A 19,108-nucleotide genomic window follows, 5' to 3' on the forward strand; every position below is an offset into this window, starting at 1 on the left:
GATATATCTGAGCTGATGAGATAAAATACAAGACTGAGAAAATCATTCCCTTTAAAAGAAATTTTTGGAAGATTATGTAACTTACAGATTTACCACATTATTGTTGTGTGCTTCATATATGCTTATGATTTATTATATTACTTTATTGGACCTCTAGTAGGTGTCGATGTCGACCCCTCGTCACTACTTCTTCGGGATTAGGCTAGATACTTACTGGGTACGCGTTAATTTACGTAGTTATGCTACACTTCTGCACTAAATGTGCAGGATCTGATAGGTTTAATTGTTCGTCATCTTGGCGCGTAGGCGCAGCTATTGAGGAGACTTTGTGGTGAGCTGCATTCCAGGCTACGTATCGCAGCCCACAGAGTCTTCATCGTACCATTTACTTTATCTTGTCTTATTTACATTCCAGACAGATGTTGTATTATTATTTTACTCCTTAGTAAATACTCATGCACTTGTGACACCGGGTTTTGGGATGTTCTAGAAGTTGTTTGTGATTTTGCTTAGCATTTACACTCTTTTATTATCTATTCTGTTAAAATTTTAAGTTTCCATGATTTTAATACGCTGATTTCTTTATCTAATAAAATTCATGATTTCGAGAATAATAAAGTTCATAATTAAGTTGGTAGTTCACCATTGACTTGCCTAACGACGACGTTGGGCGCCATCACGGCCTATAGTGAGTTTTGGGTCGTGACAGAGCCACCTTTACTGGAGGCTCTGTTTTCCTTCGCTTTTTCACTCTTCTGCTTCCATTCATCGGTGTTCCACTTCTCCAATAGTTGAACCCAGACATCTTGACGCAACCATTATGGTCTGCTCCCACCTCCCCGAGCAACAAAATGAGTATCTTTAATCCTTTTTTAGCTATCTTCTCGAAATTTGCATTCACCTGAATTTCATGTGGAGGCTGCCATACACACTTACTCTGCAATTAAAACAAAAGTTAGAATAACTCAATAAATGTTATATAAATTATATTTATTCGTACCTTAAATTTAAGCCACATATTCAATCTAATTTGGTATGGTATCTCTCTCCAGGAATTTCACGGCTCATAAAATAATGTCTTCATAGATTCCACAACCATATGTGCGGCCTGAAAGGATGGAAAAAACCTGCATTATATGTAAAATAAATATTCGTTAAACATATGTGGATTTTTATTCTAATAATTAAAAATTAAAGAATTGCTTACCCGTCCCCATGGGGTACGATAATCAATCAATGCAAATAATCGTACTCTACAATCTCACCAGCGTATTATCTCCGTAAAGGAGCAACTGAAGTAGTACTAGTAGATAGGGATGCAATCGTCTATGATCCTCTAATATCCGGTCTAGAAATACTAGGAGTAGATGATGATGGAGATGATAATGGAGTGGACCAAGATAGAGGCACAAAAGACGAACCATCATGCTGACTGTAATGCCCGCCCTGGGATGGAATCAATGGTGAGCCACCATGTTGGCTAGCAGAGACACGATGACTCAAAGGTGGCAAATTAGGCATGGGCATAAAATTAATGGTAGTGGAGGCTAAACTACCCTAGGTCGGCATGGAATAATATTGTACTGTGCTAGCCGGGAGGGGGGGACTCTGAAAAACTCAGGTTGTTATGAATTCGTCGACTGAGAAGGGCGAGAAAAACTAGGAAGAGGACTCATACTAGGCATATGTGAAGGAATGTGATCACTCGTAGATGGCAAAGTACTTGTTTTCTTCTTAGATTGTTTCAGTTCTTTACCCTTAGAAGCCATCTGTGCAATTTAAGTAAAACAAATATAATAATAAAAAAATTAACATGTAATAATATAAAATAATTTTTCTACATATTCTAAAAAAAAAGAATATATATATATATATATATATATATATATATATATATATATATATATATATATATATATATATATATATATATATAAAACAATAACATAAGGAATAACATAAGAAATTAAACAGCTCATAAAACACACAAACAACTCAATCCTCATCGCTTTCTTCATATTGATCATATTCATTTTTATCATCGCTTTTTTTATTTTCATCATATAATTCTTCATCCTCGCTTGCTTGATATTTATCACTTGAATCTCCATCCTCGTTTGTCATGGATGTTCCTTCCTCATACTCTCTTTGATTTGATCTAAGGACTGAAGGCTCGAATTTTTCATAAAGGCCTTCACTATCCTGCAATTCACCTATTAGTTCATCACCCACCATTGTTTCAACACTTGAAATGTCATTCTGGTATATTACATCTAATGCATCCTCGACATCAACTCTATCCACATGGCTTAGTTTTTATCACTACCCCTCGTGCAACCTTCTTCTTGCACAAAGGACAAGGTGCGTAATACACTTGTTTCACATTTTGTGCTATGATAAATGGGTCATAGAGCCTATACCTCCCTATGTCCTTTATTTTAACTATTTTATACCGAGGATGCACCATTGTACCTTGAGTAGGTGTTGGACCATACCATTCACACTGAAAGAGTACTAACTTTTTCTTCAGCCAACCAACATATACTCGAGTTCTAATATCTCTTGAAGCAAACCATAATAATCAACATCACTATCAATTTTCACACACACGCCACTATTATTGGTTTTTTGCCCTTGGACCATTCTTCTGTATGAAACTTGTACCACATTGAGGGAGTACTTAGACATCATTTTGGTCTTAGGGCTAGGTCCCCAAGCAATGTCACGTAAATATGGATCATTTACGCCATTATTTGGATTATGCACCTAGAGCGAACCCAATAACATTTAATTCGAATTTAAAAAGCACATACAATTGATAATAATTTGCATTGAAAGAAACTTCGCTAATACTAATAAAGTGTTTGACCATTCTGCAAACCTAGGATAAACATGCTCATGCCCATATGTACCCACAAACTAATTGTCCAATAGATTTGAAACTTTCATTAGTTAAAATGATTGATAATTGATATTGAATGTAAGTCGCAATATAAATGTACACTTCCGTATAATAAGGTTGGACCTCGAGATAATTTAGTAGAATATGTATTGTAGCTGACTTTATCTCTATCTCAGTCAACAATCGTGTTGGACTACATTTTAGACCGCATTTTTCAGGTTGATTAAATATAAAAAAAGGTGGTGCCAATGGATCGGTATTGCCACCACCATCATGCCGATCAGGTCTATTTCTTAAGAATGGGACATCATGTTCAAAATAATATGAACAAAAATAAGAAGTTTCTCTATCTAGATATACCTCACATATCGATCCCTCAATCCGTAATATATTTTTCACGATCCGCTTACATTGTCAATTATCATTCATAGCACGATTTTAAGATAAAATATTTTTTAACTAAAACACGTAAGGATAATTGACTAAAGATAATTACCTCTCGAAGGGATACATCCATCTACATTAAACTAGCCTTCCTAGTTGTGCCTCTTGCGCAAGGTGAATTGAAAGATGTTCCATGACATCAAAAAAACTAAGGGACAAAATTTTCACCAACTTGTTTAAAGTTAAGCGAATGTTACTGCCCATGTAAGCTAGGTTCTCCGCCCTCAATGTTCTAAAGTACAACTCATTGAAAAATAAGTATATCTCTGTGGTTGGCTTCCATATTCTATCAGGCAAAGTATTGAATGCAATAGGCATCAAAGATTCCATGAAAATGTGACAATCTTAGCTTTTCAAAGATGTCAACTTCCCTTCTCCCATATTAACACACCTAGATAAGATTGACGCATATCCATCAGGCATCCTCAAATTATTAACCCAATTATAAATCTCTCTTCTCTCATCCAAAGTGAATATGTAACTGGCCTTAGGCTTCTGAATCTTGATGTTCAAGTATGTCAAGTACAACTCACTTCGCCTACAATATTCTTTCAAATTCATCATGTCCTTCAAGTTATCTTTTGTCTTGTTGCTTACATCCATTATAGTATTAAACAAGTTATCAAAAAAATTCTCGATATGCATGACATCAAGATTATGTCGAAGAAGATTGTTCTTCCAATAAGGTAAATCCCAAAATATACTCTGTTTTGTCCAGTGGAGTGTTATACCATACCCCAGTATCTTATTAGATAATGGATACTCTGTTACCTTAGGTAGATTCCTAACTCTGTTCCAAATCTCTTCAGGCGACAAGACATGCGGTGGCTCCTCATAATCAGATTTGTTCTTCATAAATGCACTAGTATTTCTCCTAAACTCATGATCCATTGGCAAGAAGTGGCGATGATAATCAAACCATGTGCTCTTGCCTCCATGTTTTAAAGTGAATGCCTTTGTGTCTCCATACAAGATAGGCAAGCTAACTTTCCGGCAGTTGACCAACCAGACTCATTCCATAAGCAGAAAAATCATTTATAGTCCACATCAAAGCAACACGGAGTTTGAAGTTTTGCTTAGTTGAACATCATATGTTTCCACACCTTGATTCCACAATAACTTCAACTTATCAATCAAGGGCTGCATGTATACACCAATCAATTATTTTGGATTGGGTGGACCTGGAACAATACAAGTTAGAAACAAATATCCATTTATCATACACAATTCAGGTGGCAGATAATACAACGTAACAAACACCGGCCAACATGAATATAGTGCAGCAGACACTGCAAATGAAGTGAATTCATCAGCACATAATCTCAACGTAATATTTCTCGGTTCAGTGGCAAGTCTAGGAACACCCTATCAAAATGCTTCCATGCTTCTCCATCTGATGGATGGCATAGCACACTATCTGGCCTTCTATGTTTATAGTGTCATCTCATATGAGGAGCGGAACTCATTGATGCATACAACCTCTTTAACCTTGGTATAAGGGGTAAGTAGTGCATCGTCTTCACTAGAACCTTCTTCTGTTTAGCATTTGTGACTTCTTTGTAACGAGGCTGGTTACAAAATTTATAATTTTCTAAAGCTTCATCATCCTTATAGAATAACATGTAACCTTTCTCACAACAATCAATCCTCTCCGTTGAAAGACCCAACTTAGAAATTAATTTCTTTGCCGTGTAAAACTCTTTGGGCATGTCAATCTTTCTCGGATTAAGTTCATTCATAAGGCCAATGATAGAATCCATGCCTGCTTAAAAAATAGAATTATCCAATTTAATACTTAGTAATCTAATTGCAACAGACAACTTGGAATGCGCTGCGCCTTCATAAAGCAGACAACTCGCTTCCTCTAACTGCTTGAAGAAGCTCTTAGCCTCATCATTTGGTTCGAATTGAGCCCCATGGAATATCTCAAAAGCATCCCTCACCATTTCTTTAAATCGAGAATTTTCAACATTAATATTCTCTGCTATGTGACTACCTTCTTTACCACCAAAATCATTCTTAAAATCAACTCCATCTACACTAGCATGACTCTCCCCATGAACAGTCCACATATAATAACGTTTCATAAATCCCTTCTTATACAAATGAACAGTAACAATATCGGGACCCAATAACTTAACACACATGCATTTCACACAAGGACATCTAATCGTACTTTCAATAAAAAAAATCATCAAGAGTCTTTGTTTTAGCAATAAAGCCAGCAACCCCTTTTATAAATTTATCCCGCAATACCATACGATTTGGATGATTCCTATTATACATCCATTTACAATGCCCAAATTCCATCTACACAAAACAATGAAATTCATTTAAAGGATCCTATTTTTAAAGATTATATATCATTACGCAATAAGTTAATTTTTAAGAATCCAATTTTAAAGAATTTAATTTCAAAGGCTTCTATTTGTAAAGTTATAAAAGTAGAAATATTAGCTTAGTGTTACCTAACCTATTCTCAGAAATCTCTTTTACTAAAGTGATTGGGATTCATTAGATCGTTCTTCATCAAATTTTACCAACTATGTTTTTTGTTATTACTATCATTTATGAATATTTTTACTAAGAGAAGAGAGGTAAAAAGAAAACTAAAAGTCTATAAGGTTGCTCCCAATCTTGATTCCAACTACAACCGATGAGTTTACAATTTTTAACCCAACTAACTAACTTTTAGGTGTGCTATTAGAACTACAAAATGTATGAGAAATACAAAATATAGGTGTACTATGAAAAATACACAATTTTTAACCCAACTAATCAATTTTATGATTTCAAAACAAAAAACAAATCATCTACAAAATTGAAACTCATGATATTTTCTATCATAAATTTCTAAATACTTGAATAATTTTAATAATTTTAATAATAAATTTTAATAACCTTGCAATCGTAGAAGAGCACCACTAGAACACTGTCGCTGAGTGTAGAGGAAGAGAATACTGTCGGAGTCCACCGGTGCCGCTGCTGCCCACCTACTTAAAAAATTGAGAAAGGAAAATGAGAAGAAGAGGAGAGGACGATGGATAGAGAGAAGGAGAGAAAGAATTAACTTACCTCCGTCTTCAATGGCACCAGCTTTGGAGGGTTCTGCAGTGGGGGAGGAGATGGGAGGAAAGAAAAAAAGAAAGAGAGAAAGAGGCGAAATAAGTATTTTTCGATGTTATCCGCCAATGTTTTCGACGGACACAGTCGCAATGTCAATCTTAAAATTATAAAAAATATATATATTTTTCAGTAATTTTGCTACCGTTTCAGTCGGAAACTCCGTCTGCATTTTTTTGATCGCGAAATTGCGGTCAGAAAACTGTCATTTTCTAGTAGTGTTCTTCTAAGACCCCGTTAAAATCTCCTAATGATTTAAGATTGTAAAGTGCGTCAACGGTATTTGAAAATAATGTATTCGAGTATTAAAGGAGACTCATGGGATAAAATCCCATTATTTTGAAATTAAAATATATGTTTAAGGTGAGTTGGAACATACTAAGAAATTTTATGAATGACAAGAATTTGTGTGGAACAAATTGGATACATTAAGTGGAAAGGATGTCTCAATTAGCACAAGACCCTACTTCTAACAAATGCCACTCCCAAAATATAAAGACTTAGGTGATGATATACCTATCAAATTAAAGCCCTTTGAGTCTAGTTTCCAACGCATCAAACCGTTCATCATTTGGATATTTCTAAAGAAAGTTATGGCCATTTTACCAGACCTCTACGATATGCGCGACCGCACATATAAGAGAGTATCCTGCCTTGTGTGTGCGGCCAGATGTGCGGTCACTTGCCCAGGTGCGCGGCCGCGCACGTGGAGAGAGGGGATAAGTCATTTCTTTGAGCTAGGGTTTGCATATCAAGGGGAATCCGTCCAAAACTTCCCTCCCATGAACCAAGGTAATATTTTTGGAGTAATTTTGAGTTGATTACTACTCCTAAACACTTATATTAACTAGAATTATTAATCTTGAAGATCCATAGATTTCCATTCAAATTCCCAAATTGGTCAGGAATCCTACAAGTTGGGATTTTCAAGAGTCTCACTACAAGAGGTATGTCCGCCATCTCTAACTAATTCATGGTGATTATTTATGTATGGAATATGTGTTAGGACTTATGGGATGGTGATTGAAAGAAAGAAATTCCTAACCTAGGTTGTGTTGGTATTGTAGAGATTGTAAAATGAATTAATTGATAAGATTTATGGGTTGGGAGTGAATTGTTGGGCATGCATGTGCTAATGAAAGTTGTGGATGGCCTAGAGGTGACTATGAAGTAAATCATTGGTGTGGTAGGTAGTTGTTAGGTGAATATATTCCGTTGAAGGAGGTTGTAAAAAGATATGCACATTAGATGTTTGATAAAAAGTCTAAATGACTTAAAGTATAGAAATCTTGCTAATATTGGTGCAATTGTGTTGCATTGTTGTAGATTTAAGTTATTTAGTGTGGTGGAACGTCGTAGTATTATTAAGGGGCAAATTCCAGGTATGTTGGCTAAACTTCTCTCTTAGAATTGAATCCCACGATGTTCTTGTAAGTACCGAGTTGTTCATTATGAATTGACTATTCTGAATAAGTTTTGTGCCGAAAGAAATATGTTCAATATGTGTTCTGAATGCTCTTATCATGTTTTGTTATTCTTTGAAAATGTGTTCAAAATATGAGTTGTGTATTAAAATGTTATGGCTTTGAGTCGTGTTTCAAATGAAAGTTATGATGCCAAATTATGTGAGAAAAACTCGATGCGCTTAAGACTCTTAATTGTTCATATGTGTACCTAAGGTCTGGATTAGAAATGCATTGTTGTTGATAACCCATAAAGATGATGGAAAGTAAAATAAGTGGGCTGGAGATGTAAAGTGTGGCCATCGTACCAATAATGGAAATTATACTTGTGGCCAATGGTGTCAATGAAATAAAATGATGTGAGAGAGGTTATGAAATAAGCCTTGATTCACCCGTTCCTAATTGACTTCGAAAATAGGTTTGCCTAAAAGCTTATGTCCTCAAGTCATGCCCCAATGTGGCTGCTTTAACTAATGTTGTGCTTTGTAAGTATTTCCAATGTATTTTAATCCTTTACATATTTATGAGTTGGAATTGTGTATTGTCCTTTTTGGGAAAGGTACTTCAAGAATATTCTATATGTTGATGTTTATGATGATAATCCTTGAAAGTAAAGAAATAAAAGTGTGAAATATTATATACGGCCACAATGCAATGAATGAAGAATAATATATATGGCCAAGGGAGCCAATGAAATAATGATGTTGTAAGTAGTTGAAAGTACTAATGAAGTGATATATAGTGTGAAAGATTATGAGATGAACGTATTCGTACTTATGTTTCCAATGTGCTATTCTACGCCCTCATGAGGAGAGGCTATGGTGTTCCTAAATGTTTTAAATATTCTTAATGTCCTATGATCACCCATGGCAAGTACAAGTAAGTGATAGTATGAACATGAAATGCGACCGTTTACCAAAATGAGAATTATGAGGTGTTGTATGTCCCAATGGTCTCAATCATAGTATGTATGCTTCTAAAATAATAAATGCAAATGACTTCGATGTTAAGTCCCCAAGAATCATGAACTTAGCTAATGACCTTAAGTTGACTAGAGGGTATATAATGAGGTGGAAGAGAGATATCATATGCTAAATGATGATAAATCTTATGAAAACGAATTTGGGCCATGTGCCATTGAAATAGACTTATTGATTCACCATACATGTGCTAATGTAATGAGCTATGTTTCTCCATGATGAGCATGAACATGAAGTGTTCCAATGATCTGGGAACTTATGACCTTAAAAGTAGCGTTAGTCATGTCACTTGAGTTTATATATGGTTATGTGCATAATGATATGTTATGAACCCTATGGACGGTCTATGAAACACATAGGTGTATTGTGTATGAAATCCTATGGATGGTCTATGAAACGCATATGTATATTGTATATGTAATTCTATGAACGGTCTATGAAACGCAGAGGTATATTGTATATGTAATCCTATGAACGGTCTATGAAACGCATAGGTGTATATATGAAATCCTATGAACGGTCTATGAAACGCATAGGTATATTGTATATGTAATACTATGAACGGTCTATGAAATGCATAGGTGTATTGTATATGAAATCCTATGAACGGTCTATGAAATGCATAAGTGTATTGTATATGTAATCCTATGAATAGTCTATGAAACGCATAGGTGTATATATGAAATCCTATGAACGGTCTATGAAACGCATAGGTATATTGTATATGAAATCCTATGAACGGTCTATGAAACGCATAGGTGTATTGTATATAAAATCCTATGAATGGTCTGTGAAACGCATATGTGTATTGTATATGTAATCCTATAGGTATACGGTATGAATAAATACTACGGACGATTTATGAGACGCATAGGTGTATAGTATAATATGTGAACACCATGGATAGTCTATGAGACACATAAGTATATTGTATATGGAATCCTTTGGATGATCTTGTAAACGCATAGGTGTATTATATATGAAATGTATAGGCGTAAAATAAGAGAAGGATATGGACGGTCTAGTGAGACGCATTATTAATGCTGACAATAGGTGCCACTTTCATTGGCCTTGTTTGTATATGTTGTTTCAATTACATTGTATTATGTATTCCACGTATAGTTCATATGGCTCAGTTGATCCTAAAAGAAGTTTAGAATGATGCAAGTATAATAAGACTTGAAATGTGATTCTATGGGATGTTTCGTAGTTTCTTGATGTACTTTATTTGTCTATTATTTGAGTTACCGTATTTTCATATGTTGTTTTGTCTGCCTTACATACGAGCACTATTCCACATGTACTCACGTCCCCTTTTGTCGGGGGCGCTGCATCTTTGAATGGATGCAGGTATACTTCTACAGGATGATATAGATCTTCTTCATTACTCAGCTTATGGTGAGCCCGCTATAGTTCTAGTATATTATGCTGGAATATTTTTTGGATTTTAAACAGTGTTTTTGTTCAGATTTATCTTTAAATAAAAGTGGCTAAATTTTGATTACTTTTGAAACTATGACTATTTTTCAATTATCACTTATATATCTAGCGATTTTTTTAAATTTCAGCCCAATAATCCCAATTGAATACGCTGACCGCGCATTTCCACCACCCCCGCGAACGCCTTACCGCGGTCCGCGCAATTCTGTCTGCGGCCGCGCTCCAGGAAGATCTGTAGCTCCGCTGGTCCGATTTCGGAAGACTGTATCTTTTGATCTACAAGGAATTTTGAGATGATTCAAAACTAAAATTGTAGCCCTTCATGTCTAGTTTCCAGAAAGGTAAAGAAGTCATCATTTGGATATCTGTAGAGAAAGTTATGGCCAAAATACTAAAGCCTGGCAGTGTAGCCACCAAACTTTTACAGCCGCGGTAAGGCGTTCGCGGGGCGGTGAAAATGCGCGGTCAGCGTATTGAGAATCCGAGAGGTGCACTATATATCCGAGGTTTAGGTTATTATTTCATTTTTGGACTTTGGGTGCTCGGTTGGAGACGTATTTTCGTGGGTTTTTCAAGAAATTCATCGGGGTAAGTGATTTTAACTCAGATTTGGTTAACGTACATGAAAATATCATTATTTTTATCATATAATCAGTGTTTTGAGGTAAAAATTTGGAAAAAATTGTAGAAAGTTCATAAGATAATTTTTCGAGATTTGAACACCAATTGAGAGTTGGATTTGAGTGAAATTAGTATGGTTGAACTCGTAATTGGATGGGTTGTCAGATTTTGTGAGTTTCGTCTTATTCCGAGACGTGGGCCCCATGGATGAGTTTTGGGGCATAATTTCGGATTTTGTGAAAATATTAGTATTTTGATATGGAATTAATTCCTATAAATTTTGTGGGCTGAATCAAATTAATTGTGACTAGATTCGAGCCATTTGGGAGTTGATACATGCATAATGGGATTTCTAGAGCATTGTTTAGCTTGATCGACATTGGATTCGGCTTGTTCGAGGTAAGTAACTCTTCTAATCTTGGAGTTGAGGGTATGAACCCTGAATATATGTATTTCGTAAATTGTTGGGAGGTGACGCACATTCTAGGTGACGAGCATGTGGGCGTGTACTATAGAAATTGTGACATAATTATTTCTGTGAAATTTTGTAGTTAAATGATCTTGGCATTTTTCATGCGATTTTATGAGTTAAAGAAATTGAGCTGAAAAGCATATTAAAAATCATGTTGAGGCTATGTGCCAGTATTATTGGGACCCACAGAGGTCATATTGTTGTGAAATATTTATTTTAAATTGAAAATTCATACTCAGTCATATTCATTTCATTGCATATCATATCTCAGTCTTTGTTGTTATTTATTGATACATCATATCATCATTTTGGGCTATTCTCATGACATTGTGAGCCCATGAGAGAGAGAGACTGGAGAGATTGATGACTGAGGGAGGCCAAGGGCCTGATTGTGAGGATATTTTTGGGATCGGGCTGCACGCCGCAGCAGGCCATGTTGGCTTTATATATATTATATTATTGCACGTGAGTTGGCCGTGCAGATTTATATATTATACTATTGCATGGATCGGGGCTGCCAGCCTGCAACAGGCCTTGTATGATATTATAGCACGTGAGTTGTCCGTGCAGCACGTGAGTTGTCCGTGCTTATAGCGCTTGGGTTGTAGGAGCCCCTCCAGTGAGCGCAGTCGACTATAAACAGGGATTGGGCTGCACGCCGCAACAGGTATTGTATAGCGCTGAGTGATTGAGTGTGCTGAGCATAGTGAAAGAGAATGCGATACAGTGAGATTGAGTACTCCGAGAGTGTGAGTACATGAGTACAATATCTGAGATACATTGCCTTGACATGCACACATGACATATATGCATAGAGATGTGTTTTTCTCATGATGTACGGTATCACATTATTCATAATTTCCCACACATATTGACAGATGGGCATAGTGATGCATTTGTTTTACAATGGTTATCTGAAAAGAAAAGGAGATATTTTATTTATTATTGAAAGGATTTTGAAAAAAATTCTATTTTCAAACTTATTCACATTTTTGGTAACTTTGGAAAAAGATTTGGGTTTTCACTGATGTACTTGAAAGGAAGAACTATTATTGCTGAAATCATGAGGTGACTGAGCATTTTATCTCTGAGTTACTTCTGGTATTATTTGCTTTATGTCGTTATTAACTGTTATGGAATAGTGAATTTGGACCCTACCTTGGTAGAAACTCGTCACTACTTTCAACCTACGGCTAGGTTTGTTACTTACTCAGTACATGTGGTCGGTTGTACTGATACTACACTTTTGCACATTGCGTACAGATATTGGCTGTTGTTGTTGTTGTGCTCGATGGTTGCGGGATTTGAAGATGTACCTGCGTTCCTGTTGTAGCTGCCTCTTGTTCAGGGTAGCCTTAGATTTATAAAAGCTCTATTTATGTATTATTCAAACAGACTATGTATTTATTTCATTCCGATTTGTATACTCTATTCTTAGAAGCTCATGATTTGTACTACCAATTCTTGGGGATTGTATAAGATCAGGATCTTTATTCACTTAAATTGCTTTAATAATTATTATTGAGATTGATTAGTTAGAAATTGGCTTACCTAACGGGATGAGTTAGGTGTCATCACGACTAGTTGGATTTTGAGTCTCATTCATTTCTTCCGGCTCATAGGCCCATACGGAGTGAGCTTGCTTCACAACAGCCTCTTCTCGGAGTCGCCCATTGCATTAAACACTATGTTAAACTCTGAAATTGTAAAAACAGCTAGCATATTTGCTCAGTTTCTTTGCACAAAGTCCTCATTCAGTAATAAACAGATATCTTTTTCCCAAAACCTATAAACTTAATTGAAGCCTGGAAATTGCCATGTTTGCTAGCTCCATTCGAGTTGGAGTTAGAAACTAACATCAGATACATCCCAAGTGCAAGAGGCTATCTACATAACTATAGATACCAGTAATTGTAACTTTTTCTTCAAGCTCCAATATTTCTGATCTCCAACTCTTCTTCTTCCCTCCACTTCTATCACGTTATAAAAATGTTCTACTAAATAACTAAAATATCTTGTTGTTCGTTCCACAACGGGATCATTCTGAAATTTTCAGTTCTAACATTAAATTCTACTAAGCATATTTCACCTTCTTTTATCTGGTTCGAAACCTAAGGAATAGTAGTTGGTTTCAAAGTATTTTAGGGACGGAGGGAATGTCACTTTTCTAGTACCAGGATTATAAATAACAGGGTGCTGTACACTTTTACCCCATAAGCAGATCAAACCTTTAACATAATCAAATCTTTGAGAAACAAAGGCTTTTTTATGTTCCACCTTCAGGTCCATGGTGTAAAAAAATTTCTTTATTCCTTGAGCATTACAAGGAATTTGTTTTTATTGGAACGATACATGGAGTCTACTAAGTGTGGATTTGGGAAAAAAGAGTTACAAAGCTTGGAGGCATTTAAAACGCGTTAAAGACTTGACAGGAAGTCTAGAGAATATATCATAGAAAATTTCAAAGGAATATGAATCTGTTCCATATCAACTCTCGTGCCAAAATACAGCTACCATACATGAACTTGGTGCAAAATTATGTCGAAAGAGCATGCCTCTCTTCCAAACCTCATGACTCAAACCAAGACTATATTTTGATGCTTATTCAAGGAGTATCTCGTTCGTTAGCTTACTGGAGACCTAGACTCGAGGGTTTTATTACAGTCGAAACGCTCATATCCACATATGCTGATGTAACCTGGCACGACGGTCAGTTTTATGCAGTCGATTTTGAGGGAAACATTTCGATCGTAGACTTCAGAGGAGGTTAACAATCGCAACCAAACCGTTGGAAGGGTAGTAAGGACTACCTTCCTACTTTACTCTTTAGGTGAACTATGGGTGATCGTTCGAGATGGAGTTGAAACGAACCCCAAAACGAACACATATGGTGCTAAACAATTTGATGTTTACAAGGTTGATGTGGATAAGGAGAGATATGAGGAGGTTTTTGATTTGGGGAACAGGGCACTCTTCCTTGGCTTTAATGCCACTTTGGCTGTTGAACAAGATGAATGTTTTAAGGGCAACAGTGTATATTTTACAGATGATTGTTCTTCGTCATACTTCCACAGTGAAAGAGGAGGTGGCAAGGACATGGGCATATACAACTATCTAGACTATCTAGATGGCAACATTAAACCCCACTATACCTACCACAGATTCAGTCCACCAATATGGATCTTCAACAGTCCTTTCTCAGTTTAGTTTTGATTCAGAATTAATACACTTCTACTTTTTAATTTGTCCTTATTTCCTAGCTTTCTTTCTGTTAAAATTACATTGCATGTAATATTCTTTTGGTAGTAGTTAAATTACTTGTTTGTCTTTAATTCTTTGCTTTCTTTATGTCGGAATTACATGCTATCCAAGATTGCGGTGCTAGTTGATGGTTCCATCTCATTCAATAGCCAAAGTAATAGGCATGTGCCTAAGGAAAATTTCTTTGGTTTGGTAGCCAACTTTGTTAAATTGTCAACATTGAAGAAAAAGAAGGAAAAGTATGCAAATTGTCAAATATAGTAGGCTTTAGAGAGTGAGGTTTCAGCTATAAAAGGAGAGCTTCAACTCTCATTTCCACACACCAATAAAAAGAGAAAGAAAGAGTGAGATTTCACAAACAAGGTATAAGAAAAAAGTTTGTGAGAAAAATAGAGAGTGGGTTATATTGTAGTGAGATGAGAATATCAAAAGAGAATTATTTCTTTTGAGTGTTGTAGTGGCCTTTGGAATATTTTACTCGGACCTACAAAGTATAAAATTCCTTACTATAGTGATATCAGTTGCTCGTCTCGGGGCCGTGGTTTTTTTCCCTTATTCAAAGGGCTTTTCACGTAAAACTCTTGGTGTCGTTGTCACTCTTTTATTCTTGTTAATTACTGTATCTCGGTGCTACGTGATTATTCCGCTTTTATTATTGTGAATATTATTTTTGTAGGGGGTTTATTCCCAATAACTGGTATCAGAGTACAGGTTCTGCTCGTTCATAGAAATACTATTCACTGTCGGTAGTATTATAATCGGTAAAAAAATAAAAATGTCCGGAGCAAAGTATGAGGTAGCAAAATTTAACGGAGATAGCAGTTTCTCAACATGGCAGAGAAGAATGAGAGATCTGGTCATCCAACAAGGATTACACAAGGTACTAGATGCTGATGCCAAAATGCCTGATACCATGAAAGCTGAGGATTGGGCTGACTTGGATGAAAGGGTTGCTAGTGCAATCAGGTTGCACTTATCAGATGATGTGGTAAATAACATCATTGATGAAGACACCGCACGTGGCATTTGGACAAGGTTGGAAAGCTTATACATGTCCAAAATGCTAACAAATAAATTGTACCTGAAGAAGCAGCTATACGCTCTTCACATGGGTGAAGGTATGAATTTTTTGTCATATTTAAATGTGTTTAACGGACTAATCACACAGCTCGCCAATCTCAGAGTGAAAATTGAGAAAGAAGATAAAGTCATCTTGCTGTTGAACTTGTTGCCATTTTCGTACGATAATCTGGCAACAACCATCTTGCACGGTAAGACTACCATTGAGTTGAAAGATGTCACATCGGCTCTTCTACTCAATGAGAAGATGAGAAAGAAGCCTGAAAATCAAGGACATGCTCTCATCACAGAAGGTAGAGGCAGGAGTTATCAAAGGAGTTCGAGCAACTATGGTAGATACGGAGCTCTGGGAAGTCTAAGAACCGATCCAAATCAAGAGCTAGAAATTACTACAATTGTGATCAACCAGGTCACTTCAAAAGAGATTGTCCAAATCCAAAGAAGGGCAAAGATAAAACTAGTGGCCAGACGAATGACGACAACACAGCCGCCATGGTGCAAAACAATGATAATGTTGTCCTTTGTATAAACTAAGAAGAGGAATGCATGCACTTATCGGGTCCAGATTCGGAATGGGTGGTTGATACATCAGCATCTTACCATGCCACACCGGTAAGAGATTGTTTTTGCAAATATATAGCATGCGATTTCGGCCTTGTGAGAATGGGTAACACAAGTTACTCAAAGGTTGCGGGGAGGTGACATTTGTATCAAGACAAATGTCGGATGCATATTAGTTCTGAAGGACGTGTGACATGTACCTAATTTGCGGATGAACTTGATCTCGGGAATTGCTTTAGATCGAGATGGATACAAGAACTATTTTGCAAATCAAAAGTGGAGACTCACCAAGGGATCATTGGTGATTGCAAAGGGAGTTGCCCATGGCACGTTGTACAGAACAAATGCAGAAATATGCCAAGGTGAATTGAACGCGGCACAAGATAAGATTTCTGCAGATTTGTGGCACAAAAGAATGGGTCATATGAGCGAGAAGGGATTGCAGATTCTTGCCAAGAAATCACTCATTTCTTATGCCAAAGGCACACCGGTAAAACCTTGTGACTACTGTTTATTTGGTAAGCATCATAGAGTCTTATTTCAAATATCGTCTGAAAGAAAATTGAATATACTTGATTTGGTATATTCTGATATTTATGGTCCAATGGAAATTGAATCGATGGGCGGTAACAAATATTTTGTTACTTTTATTGATGATGCTTCACGAAAATTATGGGTTTATATTTTGAAAACCAAAGATCAGGTATTTCATGTTTTCCAGAAGTTTCATGCTATGATGGAAAGGGAGACAGGCCAAAAGCTAAAGCATCTCCGAAGTGACAATGAAGGTGAGTACACTTCAAGGGAATTTTAAGAGTATTGTTCGAACTATGGGATCAGACATGAAAAGATAGTTCCTGGAACCCCACAACACAATGGCGTAGCCGAAAGGATGAACCGCACCATTGTGGAGAAGGTTATAAGCATGCCCAGAATGGCTAAACTGCCTAAGTCATTCTGGGGTGAAGCAGTTCAGACAGCCTGTTACCTGATCAATAGGAGTCCATCAGTTTTGTTGGTGTTTGACATCCCAGAGAGAGTTTGGACTAACAAGGAGGTATCCTACTCGCATGTGAAGGTATTCGGTTGCAAAGCTTTTGCACATGTACCAAAGGAGAAGAGAACAAAGTTGGATGATAAATTTGTTCCTGGCATATTCATCGGATACGGAGATGAAGAATTCGGATACAGATTGTGGGATCCCATAAAGAAGAAGGTCATCAAAAGCAGAGATGTAGTCTTCCGAGAAAGTGAAGTTGGAACTACTGATGATATATCAGAGAAGGCCAAGAATGGTATTATTCCTAACCTTGTTACTATTCCTTCTACTTCTAACAATCCCACAAGTGCATAAAGTACGACCGATGAGGTTGCCGAGCAGGAGGAGCAACCTGGTGAGGTTATTGAGCAGGGGGAGCAACTTGATGATGATGTCGATCAAGTGGATCACCCCACTCAGGGAGAAGAACAACCTCAACCTCTGAGGAGATCAGAAAGGCCAAGGGTAAAGTCATGCAGGTACCCTTCCACGGAGTATGTCCTCATCAGTGATTGGGGGGAGGGTCAGAAAGTCTTAAGGAGGTGATGTCCCATCCAGAAAAGAATCAGTGGATGAAAGGCATGCAAGACGAGATGGAATCTTTGCAGAAAAATAGCACGTACAAGCTGGTTGAACTTCCAAAGGGTAAAATACCACTCAAATGTAAGTGGTTCTTTAAACTCAAGAAAGATGGAAATGGCAAGCTGGTCAGATACAAAGCTCGATTGGTGGTAAAAGGTTTCGAGCAGAAGAAAGGTATTGATTTTGACAAAATTTTCTCACCTGTTGTCAAAATGACTTCTATTCGAATAATCTTGAGCTTAGCAGCTAGCCTAGATCTTGAAGTGGAGCAGTTGGACGTGAAAACTGCATTTATTCACGGAGATTTGGAAGAGGAGATCTATATGGAGCATCCAGAAGGATTTGAAGTAGCTGAAAGGAAACACATGGTGTGCAAACTGAATAAGAGTCTTTATGGGTTGAAGCAGGCACCAAGGAAGTGGTACAAGAAGTTTGAATCATTCATGAAAAATCAAACTTACACAAAGACATATTCTGATCTATGTGTATACTTCAAAAGATTTTCTGAAAATAACTTTATTATATTATTGTTGTATGTGGATGACATATTAATTGTAGGAAAAGACAAGGGGATGAAGATTTGTCCAAGTCATTTGATATGAAGGACTTGGGCCCAGCAAAATAAATTCTGGGTATGAAGATAGTTCGAGAGCGAACAAGCAGAATGTTGTGGCTGTCTCAGGAGAAGTACATTGAACGTGTACTGGAACGCTTCAACATGAAGAATGCTAAGCCAGTCAGCACACCTCTTGCTAGTTATCTAAAGTTGAACAAGAAGATGTGTCGTACAAGTGTGGAGGAGAAAGAGAACATGGCTAGAGTTCCTTATGCTTCAGCAGTCGGAAGTTTGATGTATGCAATGGTATGCACCAGACCTGATATTGCTCATGCAGTTAGTGTTGTTAGCAGATTTCTTGAAAACCCTGGAAAGGAACATTGGGAAGCAGTCAAGTGGATACTCAGGTACCTGAGAGGTACCACGGGAGATTGTTTGTGCTTTGGAGGATCTCATCCAATCTTGAAGGGCTATACAGATGCTGATATGGCAGGTGACATTGATAATAGAAAATTCACTATTAGATATTTGTTTACATTTTCAGGGGGAGCTATATCATGACAGTCTAAATTGCAGAAGTGTGT

General features: G+C 36.8%; 1 protein-coding gene and 1 long non-coding RNA gene across 2 annotated transcripts; one reads left to right on the forward strand and one right to left on the reverse strand.

Annotated features, from left to right (window-relative positions):
• Positions 1 to 560: 560 nt before the first annotated feature.
• On the reverse strand, positions 561 to 6,571 carry LOC107821554 (uncharacterized). Its single transcript, XR_001656160.2, has 4 exons — positions 6,422 to 6,571; positions 6,248 to 6,339; positions 1,001 to 1,127; positions 561 to 937 (listed from the first exon to the last, which is right to left on the reverse strand). It is a non-coding gene; the product is annotated as an uncharacterized LOC107821554 (long non-coding RNA).
• A 7,345-nt stretch (positions 6,572 to 13,916) lies between these two features.
• On the forward strand, positions 13,917 to 14,652 carry LOC142177946 (F-box protein SKIP23-like). The gene is given in 2 exon segments (XM_075247032.1): positions 13,917 to 14,228; positions 14,230 to 14,652. Coding segments are annotated over 2 exon segments (735 nt in total).
• Positions 14,653 to 19,108: the final 4,456 nt, after the last annotated feature.

Source organism: Nicotiana tabacum, chromosome 24, assembly GCF_000715075.1.
Source record: "Nicotiana tabacum cultivar K326 chromosome 24, ASM71507v2, whole genome shotgun sequence".
NCBI classification, from domain to species: domain Eukaryota; kingdom Viridiplantae; phylum Streptophyta; class Magnoliopsida; order Solanales; family Solanaceae; genus Nicotiana; species Nicotiana tabacum.